The sequence below is a fragment of the Lissotriton vulgaris genome, chromosome 7 (genome assembly GCF_964263255.1).
Source record: "Lissotriton vulgaris chromosome 7, aLisVul1.2, whole genome shotgun sequence".
Taxonomy (NCBI): Eukaryota; Metazoa; Chordata; class Amphibia; order Caudata; family Salamandridae; genus Lissotriton; species Lissotriton vulgaris.
Window position 1 is genome coordinate 1,397,375,635 of NC_141695.1, and position 23,004 is coordinate 1,397,398,638.

At 44.6% G+C, this 23,004-nt stretch overlaps 1 protein-coding gene across 5 annotated transcripts in view; it reads left to right on the forward strand.

Annotated features, from left to right (window-relative positions):
* The window catches only part of LOC147705711 (sulfotransferase 1 family member D1-like), a 517,747-nt gene that overhangs the window by 370,633 nt on the left and 124,110 nt on the right, over positions 1-23,004 (forward strand). For 4 of the 5 annotated variants that reach the window (XM_086932132.1, XM_086932134.1, XM_086932136.1 and 1 more), the window contains one exon: positions 8,089-8,237. In XM_086932132.1, the coding sequence (XP_086788258.1) occupies positions 8,089-8,237 (149 nt within the window). Of the gene's footprint in view, positions 1-8,070; positions 8,238-23,004 lie in introns of all 5 variants that reach the window. The other variant, XM_086932133.1, reaches the window with a different exon arrangement.

A 23,004-nucleotide genomic window follows, 5' to 3' on the forward strand; every position in this document is an offset into this window, starting at 1 on the left:
CACAGTCAATTTACCTTATAACACATATTCTACCTAGATTCCCTCAATGCCCACATAAGGCTTTTGTACTTTTTATCCCACTGTGTATGATTTATGTCCTACTCGCAACCAGATTAGACATTGTATATCAACTCCACAGTTGGTTCTCCCATTAAGTACACAACTTGGTCAAGAGGCAGACAGTGGTTACCATAATATTGCCAATACTTATTCATGATTAATGTGATGTATTGTTAGTACGACCAAACACAATATGTATCTCAAGATTTGCACAACCTACTTTATTTGACTGTTGTTTGCCAAACGCATGTGTCATCATGGCAATCATGTCATTAAATTAAATCCTACACAGCCTTCTCTTCACCCCCTCTTTCGATCCCTACTCCAAGAGCACTAATACATTCTGTCTGTATATTTATTTATTTTGCCACTGTACTTCTATGCACATGTACTGTTTATCCTGTGTTTCAGAAAATTCAATAAAAAGATAAAAACATTTTTTTAAAAAGGTCTCAAATGCTCGACCTAATAAAAGTGGCTAAGAAAAAGTCCATAATAACTGTATGGATAGAGATCAAAAGTGAGAAATCTAGACTTGGATCAGGAGTCCAGGACTATCTTAGAGTGCACACTCTGTTGCCGGCCTTAAAAAAATTGGCATATAATTAAACAGAGGGCCAAAAAGTGAAATATAAAAGGCCTTAGCATGAACTACATGGACAGGAGACAAGTATTGAGAGACAACAGATAAAGCTTCTCACAGTTCTGTTGTGGTCTCTTGGAGTAAATCTGCCGGGCAGGCACATTCAGACAAACATTTAACATGCTTTTTATAGTATATCTGCATACGATTGTTTACTTGTTCTCTGCACTTCACCTAATCTCCCTCTGTTCGGTCGCCTTCCCTCTATATTAGTTAACAACTTCACAGACGATGTAGATATTTCATTAGGACTCCATATGATATGAGTGCTTTTCAGATGCATTTTTTGGTTTGTCCAACGCTTTTAATTCAATCTTGTGTGAGCGTACATTTCAAGCATGCTTTTAAGATGTATAATGTTATCTTTTCTCTGAAGACTTTTAACTCATCTTCTCGTAGTTTCTACGATGCCCCTTTTCACCACTAAATCACAACCGTACTGTAAGAGAGTAGGATCTGCTTCTTATGGTTACCCCCACTTTCTGCTGATGTATCACTGTTTTCGACTTAGACTGACTGGGATCCTGCTATTCAGGACCTCAGTCTATCTGCTTTCTCTTCTAAATTGATTGCATGTACTTTAGGTACACTCCAGATTGGATCCTCGGGTACCCCTATCAGTCCATAGTATATGGTACACATGCACCCAGGGCATAGGTACCCCAGAGGCCTCCCAGGGCCTAAAGCATGTATTATGCCACCCCGAAATGGCACCACATTCGAAATGGCACCACAGATCTTCTACTGCAGCCTGTGTAAGGTGGTGCATGCACCCCTTACTTAGATATAGGTTACCTGTATCTACTCTAAATCACTGCACATATAAAACTATCAGTCACCCCTATGGCAGGCGTTATCAATCCTGAAGGCAGGGTACTGGGTTTTATGTGAGAGGGGGCCCCTGCATGCAGAGCCCCTCTGCCACCTTCGGAACCTATTTTCCGGGGTTGTCTGTGATGCAGCCAACCATATATATTTAAGTGCATTATAACCTCGTGGTAAATGCTAACTTTAAAACAGCTGCTTAGAAACATGTTGTGTTTGGTTCGAACACCTTGGATTCATACCTCCTGTCCAGTAACTGGCAGGGGAGGTATGATTCCACACTTCTAGAGGGACTTCTGTGAAACACCGGTACACCCGTACCAGCTTTCTCCACCTGGGTATCACAAAATGGATGCTGCCAGCCAGAGACACAAGTCTGCCCTCCTGCTACTGAGCCAATCACGAGCAGGGGAAGGCCTGACACAGACCACCAGGACCCCGCACAAAATTCAGTGAAGACATCACGGACTTCATCACTCCTCACGCGCTCCCCTCCAAAGACTACATCCTTCTGGGAGACCTCAATTTTCACCTTGAAAAGATCAACGACCGCAACACCACCACCCTCTTGGACAATCTCGCCAACCTCGGACTTAAACAACTGGTCACATCCCCCACCCACATCGCAGGTCACACACTCGACCCCATCTTCACCTCCAGCAATCATGTCTCCTTCAGCCACACTACGGAGCTCCTCTGGACTGACCACAGCTGCGTTCACTTCACCTACAACAAACCAAAACCCACCAACCACCTCCAACCAACTCTGCAAAGAAACTGGAACAAAATCACCACGGACCAGATCTCCGCATCGCTCCTTCTAAACACCCCAGCCCACTCTTCTAACGCAAACGAAGCCGCCGCCAACCTCACCCTATGGTTATCCAACACCGCCGACACCTTAGCACCACTGAAGAAACGTCAAAACAAACCTGCCAGCAAAAAGGCCTCATGGTTTAACGATGATCTTAAGAAGTCCAAGAAACTCTGCCGCTCCCTCGAAAAGGCCTGGAAAAAAGACCCAACTACTAGCACCAAGGACGCCTTCAAAAACGCCACCCACACTCACCACCAACTAATCCGAAAGGCCAAGAAAACAGCATTCAAGGTTCGACTTGACAACAACGCCCACAACAGCAAGGAACTTTTCAACATCGTCAAGGAATTTTCCAATCCCTCGCCCAACTCCAACGACATCACCCCCTCTCAAGCCCTCTGCGACTCCCTAGCCTCATTCTTCCACAACAAGATTGCAGACATCCACAACAGCTTCGACAACCAACCCGGAAACCAACCCACCCTACCTTTTGCTGAACAGTCTCCCCCCGTGAACACCCTTAACGACTGGAACCCAATCTCCACTGAGGACACAATCCGCCTGATGAATTCCATCCACTCAGGATCCCCCACAGACCCATGTCCTCACCACATCTTCAACAAAGCAGACTCCGTCATAGCACCGCACCTCCGAGACGTCATCAACAGCTCCCTCAACTCCGCCACCTTCCCGGAAGACTGGAAACACGCTGAACTCACCGCCCTTCTGAAGAAACCCACAGCGGACCCCACCGAACTCAAAAATTACCGCCCCATCTCGCTTCTTCCATTCCCGGCCAAAGTCATCGAGAAAGCTGTCAACAACCAACTCGCCGCCTTCCTCGAGGCCAACAAATCCCTCGACTCCTCACAATCTGGCTTCCGAGCAAAACACAGCACTGAGACCGCCCTCATCGCAGCAACAGACGACATTCGAACTCTACTGGACAATGGAGACACAGTCGCCCTCATCCTCCTCGACCTCTCTGCAGCATTTGACACAGTCTGCCACAGCACCCTCTTACAACGCCTCAATAACATCGGAATCTAAGGAAAAGCACTTGAATGGATCACCTCGTTCCTCACCGGAAGAACTCAGAAAGTCCGCCTCCCACCATTCAAGTCCGAGGCCACTGAAGTCATCTGTGGCGTACCACAAGGATCCTCACTCAGCCCCACCCTCTTCAACGTATACATGAGCCCCCTCGCGACCATCGCCCGCCAACACAACCTCAACATCATCTCTTACGCGGATGACACTCAACTAATCCTTTCTCTCACCAATGACCCCAGCACCGCCAAAACTAACCTACACGAAGGAATGAAAGAAGTTGCCGAATGGATGAAACAAAGCCGTCTGAAACTGAACTCAGACAAAACAGAAGTCCTCATCTTAGGTACATCCCCCTCTGCATGGGACGACTCCTGGTGGCCGGAAGCCCTCGGAAAGGCACCCATCCCGACAGACCACGCACGGAACTTAGGCATCATACTGGACTCTTCACTCTCAATGAATAGACAAGTCAGCGCCGTATCCTCTTCCTGCTTCAACATTCTTCGCATGCTGAGAAAAACTTTTCGCTGGATCCCCACCGAAACAAGGAAAACAGTCACCCATGCTCTGGTCACGAGCCGACTGGACTACGGAAACACCCTCTACGCAGGCATCACCGCTAAACTCCAGAAGAAACTCCAACGAATCCAAAACGCCTCAGCCAGGATCATATTAGACATCCCACGCAACGAACACATCTCCGGTCACCTTAAAGACCTCCACTGGCTACCCGTCAATAAGAGGATCACTTTCCGACTGCTAACCCACGCACACAAATCACTCTACGACATCGGACCAGAATGCCTCAACTCACGACTGTCCTTCTACACCCCCTCCCGCCAACTACGTTCTTCCAGCCAAGCCCTCGCCACTGTACCTCGCATCAACAAGACCACCATGGGCGGCAGATCCTTCTCATACCTGGCTGCTAAAACATGGAACTCACTCCCCGCTTACCTTCGCCTTACCCAGAACCACCTAGCATTCAGAAAGCAACTTAAAACGTGGATATTTGACAAGTAATCTTCCTCCCCTCTCTAAGCGCCTTGGGACCCTCTGGGTATGTAGTGCGCTATATAAATTCTCTGACTTGACTTGACTTGACTAGGTTTCCTCTCACAGGAAGGTGTGACCACCTCCCAGACAGGCTTTAGTGTATTGGGGCTGGGTGGGTGCACTCTGAGAGTGCCAGAAAGTCTGCACCCGGGAACACATTTGGTGTCCCTGTGCATAGTCGAGCTCAAACCAGTTGCAGGAGCCATTTGCTACTGCTCTGGTGCGAAACTGGACAAAGGACATGGGTGTAGCCACCCCTCTGTCCTGATCCTCCCATACTTGGGTCCCCAGAGTTTGTCCAACCCCTTCCTTGGATATAAAGTAGGAACCCCTGACTACAGAACTTTAGATTTTACCTGGAGTAAACTCTGCAAGCAGAAACCACGTACTTCGACAGTCTACACTTCGCTGGATGACAGAAGAATCTCTCTTGGGGTAAAGGAGTTACTCCACTGCAGCAGCAGGCACTTTTACGCATCTGACCGGTTTGCATCTCTGGAGCTCCTGAGGACTCCAACGATTTCTGCAACACAGGAGGTGGGTTCCTGAGCGTTCCTGAGCTTGATCTGACCTCTAAGCATTTCTGAGACCTGTATCCCTTGTGGGGACTGTGCAACCCGAACCCCTGTGCACTGTGTACTTTTGCAGCAGCATATGCTATGTGGCGATCCCTGCTGCTGTGCTTTGGGCTACATGTAGTCCTGACCCCGAGCAGTATTTCCACAGAAGATTTCCGGCCTACACACCATAAGTGTTCTATGGGCTGGTATTTCGTGATTCAGCCCGTGGTCCCGTCGCTATCCCTGGTCCATTGGTTGCTCCAGCCGTGCCCAGACTCTCCATTGCTTGGAGAGTCCCCAGGACCTTGCTGGTCCTCACCATAACTTGTTTCCTCTGCCCGTGTGTGTTGCCGTTGCCAAGGTTTGTTGGTGTTCAATCCGGACACTGACCCCCCAGCACTTGACATCCTTCATGGGACAGTTCACCTCTGGGCTTTGGTAATCATCAATGTCTTCTGGTCCCCGTGGCTGCAGAGTCAGCCATCCTATCTTCTCACCTAAAGCACCCGACATCGGTGGACATTCGTCGACCACGCCCTTGTCACCCTGAAGTGACCCAGACTCTGTCCGCTCTGCTTTCAGGTTCTTCTTACCTCGGATCCAGGATTGGATTCCACCCGACACTTTCATCTTCCCAGCAACAGCAGTTCTTCGCATTACGCCATTGAAAAAGAGTAGGGTCTCTGACACCACTTGACCCCTATGCACCCGGCTCCTCTGGCATAGGTAACACGGGTACCTCAGTACTCACAAGGGTGCTGGCCTTAGAACCTTCTATGTTCCATAGGGTTTGCTTGAAGTCCTCTCCGAAGTGTCCTTAAACTGTAATTTTCCAACCGCGACTTTCCCATAGAGTTGTACGGAGCTCACGTCTGTGTTCTCACACTGCACCCGTCCTCTGTGGGTTCCCTGTGTCACTCCTTTTGGTGGTTCCTTGGGGTCCCAACGATTCTACGTGCTCTAGGCACTGTGTCTAGTAAAGTTGTTGTTGTCACCCTGGAGCCCGCTCTGTATTGTGGTATTTACTGTTGTTCTATTGATTACGTATTGTGTGCCTTGTGCTCTAATCTCATAAAGAGATTAGTAGAGAGTGTTTAGTAATAAATGCATCTATTTTATATAACACTTGTGTGGTTCTCCTTTAATTTGGTCATTCAGGAGGTTCTGATCTGGTAAAACAAGCTGCTTTAAATTCCTTCAAGACTAGCCTGAAGGCTGCTCTCCACAGCTACCACTAGGATAGCTTTCTATAAAGGTTGTCTTTAACCTAATCATCAATAAGGGTTGTTTGGACTGGTACAAGGTGCCCACTTTAACTAGTGGACAGCATATACCAGGCCAACTTCTCACGCATACTAAAAGATGCTTCTCACATGTTTATTTGGAGAACGGTGTTGGCTGCATTTCATTTTAGTGAAATCCTCTGCCCTTCAGCTAATCAACCTTTATATTACTACCACTTACTGCACAATATATTGTCTTTCTCAATAAACAAGTCATAACACTTTTACGTAGTTGCATTAACTTATATTATACAACTGCTCACCAAGCTAAAACTTTCATCAACAACAAAATGATTAATAATCAAATATTACATTTACCAATTCTTGTTTATTTGTCTTTTTCTCTGGTATCTGGTGGGTTTTCTGCCCTGTTAGGGGCAAAGCGATGATTAAATCCCTATCTGCTCCAATTAGAGGGACAGAAAGTTTGTTGGGTACGTTCTGGGATGAGGGCATGGGCCAATGCCTAGGTGGGCCTCCTTCACCTCTTCTATTGGTTCCTGACAATTTCACCCCGGCTCTAGTGGGCTTTCACCCTTGGGGTGGGGAGCAAATTGGGATTAAGCCCCCAATCTGCCCTTTGGGTGGGTGAAAGAGAGTTGGGCCCTTTCTGGGTGGGAATCAAGGGCTGATGCCCAGTTGAGCCAACCTCACCCCTTCTTTTTTTACCATGTTTCCCTGTTGTCTAGTGGACTTTCTTTCCTCCTGAGGGACAGATTGTGGATTAACACCCTCAGTCTGCCTCTCAGCGGGGGAAGAAAGACTGCTAGGCCCTTTCTGGGATCATGGTGACCCCGATTGCTTGAGCGGGTTCATTTATTTAATTGAAGCTTTTATTTTCATGCTCTCAATCCGATTTGCTCTGTGACTGTGGCAAGTAGTCGTCCTCTGAGATGTTATGATTCCAGGGGAGGTAACAGGCGTAGAGAAAGAGCGAGGCGCAATGGCGTAGCCAATGTGTCATGTGCCTCAGTGCAAGTAAGGACATTTGCAACTTTACTGTCGTCTGAAGTCTGAAATTTGAAATAACCAGGGTTCAATGGCCCCTCAGGCATCTGAGCCCCAGTGCGACTGCACCTGCTGCACCTGCTGCACCATGGTAGCGAATCAGCTGGTGAAGCAATCAGCCGTGCACGTGGGCAGACTGCCTTATAATCCTTCTTTATAAGATTGCCATTAGTAGGTATACAGAAAAAAAAGGTGACTATTAAATTAAGAACTCAAAAATAAGTACATGAATTAAAAGTTATTAAATTCTTTTTGAGTAACTATACACAACTAAATACATGCATAACAATAAGTAAATATATTAATACATATGCAAGTAAAGGCATAACCTCAGAAATAGTTGAGGAGGAAAATACTTCCAGTAATATTTATTTAAATGAACAAGTAAATAGAAAAGACAATTATATAAACAGAACAGTGAATTATTGGATAAATCATACTTGAGTGAAAATGATGAGTAAACTAATAAGTACATAAATTCAATTGTAAACAAGCGAACACACAGTCACGAATATATGCAGATAAAAACACCTGTGATTATGTAAATACATATATGTGTGTATATATATATATATTTATATATATATATATAAATATATATGTATATATATATATATATATATATATATATATATATATATATATATATATATATATATATATATATATATATATATATATATATATATATACACACAACGTACATCTCTTTTTTCAGAGGAGGGCATTACTGAATCTGACAGCTATGCGTGGTATCCTAATCAGCTTTCCCTTTTCTTGCAGGATGGATGTCTCGCATGCTCTCGCTGTTGATGAATATGTCCCTTTCAGAGGGACCATCATGCCCAGGAGCATGGTAGAAAACTTTCCGCGAGTGGAGGAGTTCGAGGCAAGGCCGGATGACGTCCTCATCGCCACCTATCCCAAAGCAGGTGAGGTCAAAGAGAGATCGTGTCCACGTGTGGACGGTGTCACACCTTCTGTTAGCGATACCAAAGGGGATGATGGATGGAGCGTTTGAGCAAATCAAACACTCACCCCCAGTCAACTGATCTGGGTTTAATCCATCACCATTCTTTAGCTCATTCCACCACCCCAGTTCAGACATGACCATATGCAAATCAATCTGACCCTGTGCCTCATGGGAACAGTCCAGCCCGAACTGCCAAGCCATGCCTTCCCTGGATGGGAAACAAGCATTCTGGGACCGGTTTCGGATTCATAATCCTCATCAGCCAGGCTATCTTGAATCCAGTGGTAGAATGAGCAAGGGAGCCACGTCTGGGCATACCCTGCCAACTTAGGGCGAACAAAGCAATACCAAAGGGGATGATGGATGGCCACCCCAGTTCAGACATGGCCATATGCAAATCAGTCTGACCCTGTGCCTCATGGGAACAGTCCAGCCCGAACTGCCAAGCCATGCCTTCCCTGGACCGGAAACAAGCATCCTGGGACCGGTTCGTATTCATAATCCTCATCAGCCAGGCTATCTTGAATCCAGTGGTCGAGTGAGCAAGGGACCCACGTCTGGGCATACCCTGCCAACTCAGGGCGAACAAAGCGATACCTGTTCCCATGATGCACTGGGCCAGGGACAGACTAATTTGCATATAGCCAGGTTCTGAGCTGGGATGGTGCAGTGAGCTAAATAACGGTGATGGATCAAGCCCTGATCTTTGGACTGGGTAAGAGTGGTCTGCTTAATTCAGACACTCTGTTCATCACCACCCCCTTTTCTGAATAGCTAGACTGTGCAGCGGTCGCCAAGCTTTATGTGATTGAAAAAAAAACTTTCAGGAGTACTACAGAAAGGGACAGTGGCTCTGCACAGATGTTGGCTCGCATAAGTACAGCTTTTGATTTGGCAGAAAGACTGCTTACCCTATAAGCAGCTGTGATCATTGTTTTTTCGTTTCTCAATCACTGTGAGCAAGCCACCTCTTTTTGAATGATTGAATAGCCTCGGAATTGAGATACTTTTTAGGTTACAAATAATTAGATATTTCAGTGTTTTTTATTCAGTGTCTGTAACACAGAATGGAGGAGCACAGTCATGGGGGAAAGTATTGAGGTGTTGTTTGAGTGCAGTGTGAGCACTGTCTCTCTGCTGGGTGAGCAGTGGGTGAATGGAAGGTAAGTGGTGTGCGAGTGCAAAGTGAGTAGTGTATGGGTGCAAGGGTTCCCCTTTGCTCCCGTATGCCACTTGTCCAGGGATTCATTATTAATCGCCTGGACTATGGTAACGTGTTGCTTACATCCATAAATGAAAAACTCTTGTCCAAACTACAGGTTTTACAGAACACCGCGGCAAGACTGGTCTCAAATCTCCCACCCCGCTCTTTATTTATTTTATTTGTGGGTTTCTATAGCGCTGGAATCGACTCCAACTGGAGTATCTCTGCGCTGTGATACCAAATAAAATTTCAATATGTATGCAGATAAAGAGGCATGGGGCTAGATTTTATCAGTGAACAGCAGGGTTTTCAGTTGTTTCCTGAATTTTAAATGATCTGTGCAGAGCTTGAGGGCCAGAGGAAGTTTATTCCACAGTGTGGGCCCTGCAACAGAAAAAGCTTTCCCTCCGTGTCTAGTTTTTTTAGCACGGGGTACTACCAACAGAGAATTTTCGCTAGATCTCAAGGATCTGGAGGGAATGTAGGGGGTGAATTTCTGCTCCAGGTATGTGGGGCCATGTCCGTTTAAGCATTTATGAATAATGCAACATATCTTAAACTTGGCCCTTTGTCGAATACTCAACCAATGTAGTTTCTCAAGGAGAGGTTTTGATGCTGTTCTAGGGGGGGCGTTTAGGACAAGGCGAGCTGCCGTATTCTGGACCACCTGGAGCCTATCCAGAACTCCTTCATTAGCAGAGAGGAGCAACCCGTTGCAGTAGTCAATGCGACTCAATATAAGGGCTTGCACTAGGGTTTTTCTGAAAGAATCCGGTAGCAGGGGAAAAATTCTGCGCATCATACTGATGGTGTGAAAGCATGAGCCAGCTACCATGTTACTGTGCTGTTTGAGGGAAAGGTCATGATCAAGGCGAATCCCCAGATTTTTGACGATCTGTTTGGGCTCCGGAACAGTACCAAGATCAGATGGCCACCAGTCTGGGGTCCACAGTAATTTGGCATCTCCAAACAGCATTACTTCCGTCTTGTTGACATTGCACTGTAGGAAGTTGGTGGACATCCACTGTGCGACGGCTTTCATGCCAGCGGAGAAGGAGTTTCTTATTTCCGTGGTGAGATTTTGAAAGGGAAAGAGGAGCTGCGTGTCATCCGCATATGACACGGGAATGAAACCAAATTTGCGCATCACTCTTGCCAGGGGTGCCACGTAGATGTTAAAGAGTGTTGGGCTCAAACAGGAGCCCTGTTGCACCCCTTTCGTAATCTCTACCTCAGTTGATCGGTATTCACCCATGGTGACAGTCGGGTGCGATCAGTAAGAAAACTCCTTAGCCAAGCAAGGGCCTTGTTCTTAATCCCTACGTTCGACAACCGGTCAACAAGGATGTTGTGTGACACGGTGTCGAACGCTGCTGACAGGTCTAATAACACCAAAATTACCGAGTAGCCTTTGTCCTGAAACATATGCAGGTCGTCAGTAACAGACAGAAGGGTGGACTCTGTACTGGCTTTCGGCCTAAACCCAGATTGGGAGTAGTCTAGGCCGCCAGCTTTCTCAATGTAGCTGGATAAATGACGATTAACATATTTCTCAGTGAGCTTTCCCAAGAAAGGTAGCAACGAGATTGGTCTGAGATTTGATAGATCAGTCCAGGGAGTTGTGAAATTCTTCCTGATTGGCCTAACTAAGGCCTGTTTCCACTGTTTGGGAACAGAGCCTGTACAGAGGGATAAGTTGATAAGTTTTTCAATGGTGGGAGATAAAATTCCGAGCAAGGTGGGCATAAGTCTTGCCGGGATGATGTCATCAGGACTTCCACTTTTAACCTGCATCGTGAGTAGAGACACCTCTTTGGGAGTAATAGGGGGGAAGAGGTCTAAGGTATGGGGACCGCTATTAAGCTCTGAATCTTGAAAGATAGAGACTGCATTGGTAGTCAACGTGTTGTTAGAGTTGACTATTTTCGCATAGATGAGATCTATTTTGTTAGAGAAAAATTGAGATATATTGTCACAAAGTAGTTGTGAAGAAGTGTCTGGACTCTCACATGCTGTAGGATTAGTAAAGGAATGCAGGACCTGGTATAATACTCTGGGGTAATTGTCTGCAGCCGTAATAAGGGTGGTGATATGGGTTTTTCGCGCTGTTCTAATAGCTTTATGATATATGCTTAAAGCATCCCAGTAATGTCTCCTATCAGTTACAAGATGGGTAGATCTCCAAATCTTTTCTAATTTTCTGGCTGTTTTCTTTAGATTCCTGAGCTCTTCAGAGAACCAGATCTCTTGTTTTTTTGCTGGTCGGGGTCTAAATTGTTTTAAGGGGGCTATCTCATCTATGACTGTTTTAGTAATTTTGCTGAACATATCAACAGCTTTGTTGATATCTTCAGAAACCATATGGAAGGGTTGAACAAATTTCTCTGCAAAGGAGGTCTCGTTAACTTTGTGCCATTGCCGCCGTACTTTAGGGATGTTGGTAGGTTTGAGGATAGTGGTTACAGGATAGGGAGTAATAAACTCAAGGATAAAATGGTCAGTCCAGCTGACCTGTGTGGGGGGAAGGCATGTAACACTGGAGAAATTGGTAATGATAATGTCTAGGGTGTGTCCGGCCACGTGAGTCGGGTCCACATTGTGTTGTTCGAGACCTAGCAGTGAGAGATCATTTAGAAATTCTTGTGCTTCTTTACAATTTTTGAGTTCACTGTGTAGGTTGAAGTCACCTATTAGCAGGAATTCTTTGTCTTTGTGCACATATGGCGCAAGATTTTCCAGTAGTATATTGACAAAGTTAAAACTTGGTCCTGGGGGACGATAAACCAGGGCACCTAATCTGGTTTGTTTAGTGGAATGAATTATTTTAAAAATCAGCAATTCAATGTCCGGGGTGCAGAGTTCTGCCAAAACAGAGCAGTTGATATTATTTTTATGAGCAATAGCAATTCCTCCACCTATTTTCTTAGGTCTGTCTAACCTGATTATTATATAATCCTGAAGGAATGGCCAAAGTAATAGAGGGAGTGGAATGGGGTTTGAGCCAAGTTTCACTCATGAAACAGTAATCAGGCTCGTTCGTGGAGATAAGGTCCCATATTTCAGAGGTATGCTTAGGTAGAGAGCGTACATTGCAGAGGATGTTTTTGTGACCAGCGATTTTGGATGTTTTGAAAGAGGGTGTATGGGTTTTCACACATCTTTCAGGACTTTCTCCCTTCAGGGTAGAGAACTGGGATTTGCAATATAGACATGTGAAAGGCCCTTCTACTATAAGGTTAGAGTCTCTATGACAGTCGACAGTCTGTAGATCCCTAATTACCTGAGCTGAATAGGTAATCCTGGTGGGGAGCGGGACAAGCAGGGTATTTGGTGATACCTCCATGGCCCCTGGCCCCGTCCTGTCGCGGACGGGCGCAGACCGCAGGTCTTTGGCTTGTCTTCGGCGCGTCAGAGGCGCCTCCCTCTCCATCGGCTCTCAGTCTAGAAACTCTCCACTGGCTCCATATCAAAAAAAGGATCAACTTTAAACTATGTTGTTTGATTCACAAAACACTCAATAACACTGGTCCTATCTATCTAGCTAAGAAACTCACCAAATATCACCCAGTTAGAACCCTCCGCTCTAATACTAAACATTTGCTAAACGTCCCCAAGATCCGCACTGTAAGGAAAGGTTGCAGATCCTTCTCTAGAACTGCGCCAGAGGTATGGAATGCTCTGCCACTACAGCTCCGACTGGAAACTGACCACAAAAAATTCTGCAAAGCACTTAAAACATGGCTCTTCTAACTCGCTGCCTGGACCGCCCTGAGTTTTTCTGTTTCTTTAGCTAGCGCTATGAAACCCATGGGTGATATAAGCGCTCAATAAATACCAAAAAATAAAATAAAATAAATAAGGTGAGAGATATGTGAGTGGTTTGTGAGAGCTGAGTTAACAATGTCTGAGCAGAGGCTCAGTGTGCGGGATGATGGGTGTCTAAGGGCAAAGTGAGTGGTGCCTGAACGCAGAGCAAGCAGTGTGAATGTAGGATGAGTGTTATGTTTGTGTTGGATAAACAATGTGTGAGTGTTTAGGGTCAATTGTGTGTGTAGGATGAGTTTTGAGTATGCAGACTGAGCAGTCAGTGAGTGTGCAGAGTAAGAGGAGCCTGCACATGTTGATGTGTGTTTGTGTGCAGGGTGAGTGATCAGAATGAGTGGTGTGTTAATGTGTGTGAATGTTGAGAGGCGAGTGTTCAGGTGAATGTGTGAGTAGAGGGAGAAAGGTGTTTGGATGAAGGGTGATAGGTGTGTGAGCAGTGGCTGAGAGCATGGTGATCAATGTCGCGGGTGCAGGGTGAGCATTGCATGATTGCTGGGTGAGTGATATCAGTGTGAATTGAGTGTGTCAACTGAGGAGTGCGTAAGTGAGGTTGAGCAGTGTCTGACATTAGGGTAAGAGGTGTCCCAGTGCAGAGCAACATATCTATGAGTGTGCAGGGTGAGTGACGTGTGAGTTATGGTGAGCAGTCAGTGTGAGTGATGTTTTAGCAATCTGTGAGTGCAGGGTGAGAGTTATATGAGCAGATGGTGAGTGCAGAGTGAGAGGTATGCGAGCAGATGGGCGAGAGGTATGTGAGCAGATGGGTTAGTGCAGAGTAAGAGTTGGTTAAGTACTGTGTGAGGTGAGGTGCATAAGACAAATTTACGTGTGTGTTAGTGTTCAGGCTGAGTGATTTGCGATTGTGCAGTGTGAGTGTGTAGGGGAGTAGCTTGTGCGTATAGGGTGAGAGATATGTGATTGTGCAACATGAGTTGTGTGTGTATAGGGTGAACAAAAGTGTGTGAGTGCAGGGTGAGAGGTGTGTAAGAGTTGAGTGGAGAGGTGGGCGAATGAAGGGGGATCAGTCGGCATAAGTAGTGTTTTAGTGGTGTGGTATGCATGGTTAGGTGGGTGAGTGGTGTATGAGTGTAAGATGAGCAGTGTTTGGGTTTACATCAAGCAGTTTCTGGGTGCAGAGGAGGGTTGAGTGAGTGCAGAGTTAGCGGTAGGTGAGTGCAGGGTAACAAGTGGTAAGTGTATGGTGAGTGTTGGGTGTGTTTAGACAGGGTGGTGTACAATTGCTAGGTACATTGTTAATTAATACATGGTAAGTACAGAGTAAGTGGTCAGTGAGAAATGAATACAAGGTAAGCAGTCTGTGAAAGAGGGTGAGTGTTGTGTCTATGCCAGTGCAGGGGGAGCAGTGTGAATGCTGATTGAGATGGATGCTTTTAGGCGAGAAGGTTCAAGCACATTAAACTAACACTATTGGCATTGGCAATGCTTGTTTACTCTATTATTATCACCAGTCAGTCATGTGTATACTTATTTCATGAATTTTACCATAAATGTTTGGTATATAAATAAATAAGTCCTGTATTTTTATAAATATTTTCTTGTGTGCAGGAAATCCCAATATGTAAACACCCTTGCTCTTAACCCCTTACCCTTAACCAATAATGCCGTACTCTTAATCCCTTACAATTACCTCTTTAACTTTACACATTGTGGGGGCCTATTCACAAATTGTATTTTGTAATATGTTTAGGAGAACTACAATAATAGAACTAATGTACTTCTGAATTGTAGTCACAAACCTGCAATCACTCTCAAACTCCCACATCGCACTCACATCACACCACACTTAAAGGAGCTCCACTGGCTCCCTATTAACAAATGAGCACAATTCAAACTCCTCATACACACTTTAAATGCACTACATAACACTGGCCCAGCATACCTCAACAATCACATCTGCTTTCACAAACATTCCAGACACCTCAGCTCATCTGGGCTTCTACTTCCCAAAATCCCATGTTCAAGGAAAATCAGGTCTGGCAATCAGGCCTTCTCCTACATTGCCCCTCAAGTGAATTAACCTGCAGCTACACATACGAGCCTTCTCCTCACTTCTTGAATCCTGCAAGAAGCTGAAAACCTAGTGTTTTGAGTAGTCTCACTAGGACTAAGGTGTGATAGATTCTGACCTGCTCTTCATCTGTTCAGCTCCTAGGATACCCTCCTTGGTGATAATGCACTCTACAAATCTAAGTAACGCAACGTATCGTGACATGATGCAAAGTGACAAAGAGTGACCTTATGTGACGCAACATGATGTGACATGACGTGGCATGACATGCCATGGTCAACAGCGTTGCCTCCTCAGTCTTTTTAGTGTGGAGATCTCGACCCGACTGTGGAAATCTCCACACATGTAGGTTTGTGTTTAAGTAGAAAGCGGGTGAGGGACAGGAAGAAGTGACTGGAAAATTGGGAAATGTCGAGTGTTAAGGAGAAGTTAATGGAGGGCTAGTGAGGGTTTAGGGAGTGACATGCACACACCCACAAAAGAGTAAACCCATTTCTTCTCACACACTACAGTTATTACAGCTGAAAAGCACCCAAAACAGTTGTAAATGTTTTACAGATCAGAGCTGGAGTAAGTTCTGCACCACACATGGCTACTGTTATTGTAACACCATCCCATGAAAAATAATGGCGGCAGGGACTCAAAATAAAAGTCCATAGGAACTAATGTGAACCTAAATTTACTTATTTTAACATAAAAAAAATATAAATATATTTAAGTTAATGTTAATAAAATTATGTATAAATAAAACATAGTATTTCTTGATTACAAAATATGTTAATAATACCTTTAATACAATAATTTAATTTTTTCAATAAATTCAGTTTATAACATTTTATATTTTTTGCAACATAATACATAAACATAAAATGTATATATTAGGTGGGATAATATATTGAAACTAAATATTTAATTCACAATTTAGCTTTCCATTTTTTTTTACATGTAAAATAACTATTCTAAATTAGTTTACATGTATATTTATCTTAAAATATTTTAAAAAAAAATCTAAACTGTAATAAACTTTTCCATGTACTTTACCATGGGAAGAGCTCTGCCCCAATGGAGAAAACTAACAAGTGAAAAGATATAAGTAGTAGATTTATACATGTAAGTTAAGCTCTTCTCCCTGAATTCAGGCGATGGAGACATGTAGGCCTACACTTTGTAGTAAATTTGCACTTGTAAATGGCGAGTAGCCTAAAGTAGTGAACATACTACAAAGTGTAAGAGTAAAACTGCACGTGTGAATTTATTCACGTCATTTTATTTTTGTGAATAGCCTCCATTTTTTAGCCATTCCTGTTTCCCTTTCCTTTCCCCTTTCCCTCTGCCTTTCCCTTTCCCTACCCCTTTCCGTAAAGCTTAACCTTAGCCCTTTACACTTATCCCCTTACTTTACACAATTATCCAATTATACTTACCTCTTGCCCCTACATTTATCCTCTAAATTCCTTACCCTTAATACTTTATCAACTGCACCCAAACCGTTTTCTTACCGCCTAATTTATAAGCCCTCTTTCCTAACCCCTCACCGCTTTACAAGAAAGAACACACACCACTCGTCCTATAAAGTTTAACATGTGCTTAGTGCAAAACAGCCAGTACGCAAGTAAACATAATGCACAGTAATTACAATTACAAGAGTTTCGCCCTTAATCAGTTGGAACATATGATGCTTTTTTTTTGTTGTATATACATGCATAGATACAATGTTCCACTAGGAATTCTTAATTAATCATTTAGTATTCAACAGGAAATCTGAAATCACGTTTTCTCTGTTATCGACTAGCAATAAACCCAATGTTCACGTCTATCGGACAGAGTCAATTCAATTCAATTCAATTGGTCTTTATTTCGACATCATGTCATGAAAGACAAACATATTAAATACAACAAAAGTTTAAAAGAGATTAAGGTAACAAATAATTATTTTCATGCCGGAGTAGAACATCTGTGAAAAAGTGGGGCATTTCAAATTAGATCTTCCATCCAGTTCTGTCCACTTGCTATTCCTTGTGTTAATTAAAAAATTCTGTTTAAGATCATAAATATGTTAAAAATAGATTAAAAAGACATTAAAAAGAACAGTATTTACAACAATTTTATAAAAAGAAGAACATTTTATACGAAGCAGCATTTCGTAAAGTGCACAGGTTTACTCAGACAATAGTGAGGGCTACAGAGTTCAGATTTTTCCTGCGTATTGCCCACATCCAGCTAAGAAACTTAGATACAGCAATTATGAGAATTTCAGAGCTGTCTGTTTTAAAAATCTGGAGGGCCTCTGTGCCTTTTAGTATACCTTTCTGAAGGCAGATCGGCTTGATCCACCTTAATCGGGGGAGTTTGTACATCGGACAGATAAACAGGATGTGAGCAAGGCTCTCTGGTTGTGTAATACAAAAAGGGCACATGACACTCCCACCATTGGACCATTTGCCTGTAAAAGTGTTAATTGGCAAAGTGCCCACCCTGTATTGATGGAACCGTTTCCTGTCCTGAGGGTTTGTAATAATATCCCAGTAGGGTTCATAAGTTGGCAGGTGTTTGAGGTCAAGAAACTCACATTGTAGTGAGGACACGGTGCATCTCTGGAAGTCTCGTGAAGAGACCATTGACCAATACAGTTTCTTGAGGATCTTACGTGGGGGAAGGTGTTTCACGCTGGATTTTACCAGAGATCAACAAGGCCCATAGCGGTATAGATGGCCTTAGAATCTCAAAACCATTTTATTCTATTGCCAGTATCCATATCCCTTACCTCAAGGAGTGCCTGAGCATAGTGGCTTAGTTCTGGGGTAACCCAAACCCTCCGCCAATATGCTATAGGTCTGAATTGTGCTACATCCTCTATCCTCTGGCAGCCCAAATCTATATATAGAGGTAGAAGTGGGGTGGATGGAGGTAGCCTCACTAGGCCTCTAATGACTTTAATTTGGGCGATAGCCAGGGCTGTGATGTTACACGTCCCCCAAATTTCCGCCCCATACAGCACCGATGCCCGGATTTTTGTGCCATAGATTTTTAGTGCTGGGGCTATGGGCTGGGTAGCCGAGGAGAGCAGTTCCCTTAAAAGTACTCCCGCCAACTGGGCTTGTCTGGTTACCAGTTGGTTGATATGGGGTTTCCATTCAAGTCTTGATCCTAGTGTGATGCCCAAATATGTGAAAGATTGGGTTTGCTCAAGAGGCTCCCCATTCATTAGTGCTCTCCCTATCACATTTTTATGCCTGTGCATCACCATAAATTTGGTTTTAGACACATTGATAACAAGGCCATAATCATTGCAAAAGGTCTCAAAACGCCCAATTGCTCTTTGTAGACCCTGCTGTGTCTTTGAGATCAAAAGGGTGTCGTCTGCAAACATCAACAGGGGTATCGACTCACCACTAACCTTGAGAGCATCAGTTGGAAAGTCCTTGTAGTATTTGATAACCCTGTTGATGTACAGAGAAAACAATGTTGGGGCCAAGACGCATCCCTGTCTTACGCCTTTCAGAATTTTAAACCTATCTGTTGCCTGTCCTTGTTGTCCCCACCGCACCTGGGCATAGTTGTTTTCATGGAGTTTGACTAAAAACGCAAGTAGTTCGGATAGCATACCTTGGTCCTGGAGGACTTGCCACAGCTTCTTTCGGGGCACTAAATCGAAAGCCGATTTTAGATCGACGAAAGCGGCATATAGGGTTCCCCCTCCAAGAACTACCCACTTCCAGTAAATAGTGGCAAATCTAAAAACCTGGTCCACCGTGCTTGTGTGTGCTCGGAAACCAGCTTGTAGGAGTGACAGTGCATCTACATCGTCAATCCAACATTGAATCCTCAATAGAACTAGCCTGGCCACCACCTTTTGAATGCATTCTATTAGGCTGCTTGGCCTATAATTGGTGGGGTCCGAGCGGTCACCCTTCTTGAATATTGGAATTATCTCGGCTCCCTTCCAGGTGTCAGGTATTGGGGAGCCTTTATCAATCGCATTTGCGAGGTGCATTATGTATTTTGCCCATACATCTTTCCCATGAATGAAAAGGTCAGCTGGTATGGTGTCCAGACCTGGCGCTCTACCTTTCGGGACCATTTTTAAGACATACTCTACCTCTTTTTGGCTAAATTGTAAAGGAGTTTGTGAAGTATTAACAGGGACATTGGTAGGGGATATCCCATTGTCCGGTCCTGGCAAGCAAACTGCATCTTAAAGTGCTTCACCCATGTTTCTGGAGGGACATTGTTTTCTGGTTTAGCTCTGGGACAGCCCTTACCCCATTTCACCAGGTCCCAAAATCCTGCCATATTTCTGGATCTACTAGCCTCGTATAGTTCCTGCCAGTATTTTTCGTCCCAGATTTTTCTTGCTTCTCGCTGAGCATTCTTATACTTGTGCCTTGCATCTTGGATTACATCCCTATTTTTAGATTTTACTGCTAAAGCTAGTGTTTTATAAGTGACCCTACAGCTCTCATCGTACCAGTGGACTGGTTTGTGATTTTTGGTATAATGTCTAGAACCTGTCACCTCTTTAATAAAATACCTTTTAAGATTTCTAAAAAGTGTTAAATGTATAATAGAAACCTTGGACAGATGAGCTTCGTTTAGTAAGCAATCTTCTAACTCTACGGATGCCCTTTCAGCTAATTCCCCCATAGCTGAGATGTGATCCTCCTTTAATATGCATTGAAACCATTTCACCCTCTGTTGATCATTTGTTTGAGGTAGGTCGGTGGTAGTTATTTTGGTATCAACCTGCGATGAACCATTCAGGTCCAAAGTTAAACTGAGGGGATTATGATCGCTCTCTGCTCTTGTTATGATAGACATATCATGAATAGATTCCCAAAACCCTAAATTGATCAATATATAATCTATTCTGCTGGTGCGCACCCCATTATCAAAGGTTGGAGCTCCTTCTTTATCTGCACTGGTCCTGCCGTTAACTGCACGCTTCAGAAAAGGGGGTGGTGATGAACAGAGTGTCTGAATTAAGCAGACCACTCTTACCCAGTCCAAAGATCAGGGCTTGATCCATCACCGTTATTTAGCTCGCTGCACCATCCCAGCTCAGAACCTGGCTATATGCAAATTAGTCTGTCCCTGGCCCAGTGCATCATGGGAACAGGGCAGACCAAACTACCAAGCCAATTCTTCACCAGAAAGGAGACAAGCTTCCGGGGACCGGTTTCTGGCATTTCAGCCGTCGTCGGCCCGGCTTGCTTGAATCCTGATGGTGCAGTGAGCAAGTGACTCATGTCTGAGTATACCCTGCCACACCTATAGTGGCCAAAAACGATTCAGAAAAGGGGGTGGTGATGAACAGAGTGTCTGAATTAAGCAGACCACTCTTACCCAGTCCAAAGATCAGGGCTTGATCCATCACCGTTATTTAGCTCACTGCACCATCCCAGCTCAGAACCTGGCTATAAACGGTGATGGATCAAGCCCTGATCTTTGGACTGGGTAAGAGTGGTCTGCTTAATTCAGACACTCTGTTCATCACCACCCCCTTTTCTGAATCATTTTGTCCACCATAAGCGTGGAAGGGTATACTCAGATGTGAGTCCCTAGCTCATTGCACCATCAGGATTCAAGCAAGCCGGGCCGACGACGGCTGAAATGCCAGAAACCGGTCCCCGGAAGCTTGTTTCCTTCCCAGTATAAGAATTGACTTGGTAGTTTGGTTTGCCCTGTTCCCATCATGCACTGGGACAGGAACAGACTAATTTGCATGTAGCCAGGTTCTGAGCTGGGATGGTGCAGTGAGCTAAAAAACGGTGATGGATCAAGCCCTGATCTTTGGACTGGGTCAGAGTGGTCTGCTTAATTCAGACACTCTGTTCATCACCACCCCCTTTTCTGAATCATTTTGTCCACCATAAGCGTGGAAGGGTATACTCAGATGTGAGTCCCTTGCTCATTGCACCATCAGGATTCAAGCAAGCCGGGCCGACGACGGCTGAAATGCCAGAAACCGGTCCCCGGAAGCTTGTTTCCTTCCCAGTATAAGAATTGGCTTGGTAGTTTAGTTTGCCCTGTTCCCATCATGCACTGGGACAGGAACAGACTAATTTGCATGTAGCCAGGTTCTGAGCTGGGATGGTGCAGTGAGCTAAAAAACGGTGATGGATTAAGCCCTGATCTTTGGACTGGGTAAGAGTGGTCTGCCTAATTCAGACACTCTGTTCATCACCACCCCCTTTTCTGAATCGTTAACTGCACGCAACCCCTGTTCTAGGCATAAGGCTTTGAGCTGGAGTGTGGCCCGAGTCCATCGCTTAATCGGGGGAATAGTTAGTTGCGGGATGCCCCATGCACTATCTTCCGCCTTGGCTAGATTAATGTCATTTTGGTCAAGGGGCTCAAAGCAACAATTAAAGTCAACCGCTATCAGCAGGTGAACTTTACCATTAAATTTGTCCAGGTGCAATCCCAATTTAGAGACTACCTCTGACTGTTTGCCACCCGGTTTTCCCCTCGCATATACATTTATGATGTACAGGTCTCTAGCATTTGGGCATTCTAACCTTATGATAAGGATGTCCTTGCATCCAGAATCAATCTGGGTAACCTTGTACTTGGCATCCTGCTTGACCCAGATAATTAAGCCCCTCATTGGCCTACCTCTTGTAGTTCGAATTGCGGGAACAAAAAAGTTTAGGTAGCCCTGCCTAAACTGGGGGTCCACCTGCCAGGTTTCCTCGAATATAATGATCGTATAACGGTCAATGAATGCTAGCCAGTCTAAAGATAATAATTTACTCTTTAACCCTGCTATTTTCCAGGAGACTATTGAGTGAACTGACACATTAGTTAAGGGTCTCTTGGTGACCCGCAAAAGGGTGGCAGTGAGGGTGTTGGCATACAAGTTTTTATTCTTGGTTTTGGTAGTAGATCTACTGCACTGATCAATGCGGCATGGGTCTGGGCTATGGTCCTTCGCTGATTCTAGAGCCTGAATATCAGGGTATTGTTCCCCTAAAACAAGGGGACTCTTACCATCATCCCTAATTGCATCTCCATCGACTAATCTGGCCTCTGATGTAGCTATCTGGCTTATAGGAAGGCACTCGCCGGAAGATCGCTTAGCGAGTCAGTCTACCCCCTCAAGTCCTAACAGGGGTGAGAAGCGATTGGACATTGGGATATCAAAACCTTTAGCAATTAAATTTTTTTGAATAGGGGTTCCAGGGTCATTGCGATTTAGCCACCAGGGATGCTGGATAAAAATAGCTTAAGTCATACGTGGATATTTCCCACCCCCCACTTTCCAGATACCAATCCCTCATGTATGCAATGACCCTACGGTCCCTAAAGTTTATTATGATGACATCACCTTTCTTATCTTTTGGTCTTTGTCCTACCCAGCCCAGTCGTCTAACATGCAATATCTCTCGATATATAGTACAATATATAGTACAATCCCAGCGCTGGGACGCCCCCGGGCAGCCATGCGCTCTAGAAATCCAGTTTTCCTTTCATTTCATTTCATTTCATTTCTAGATTGGGTGGTAGAGGCCGGTTGTTTCGAAGCCAATATATCACCCTATTTTTGAGTCCAGGATAAGTTTCCTTTTCCCTGCTGCTAATTTAGGAACCCCAGTCAGGGCTAAAACATAGGGTGCCGCTTCTGGTGGGAGGTCTATGTGTTGTAAGGCGCCATATGTAGATTTGTTC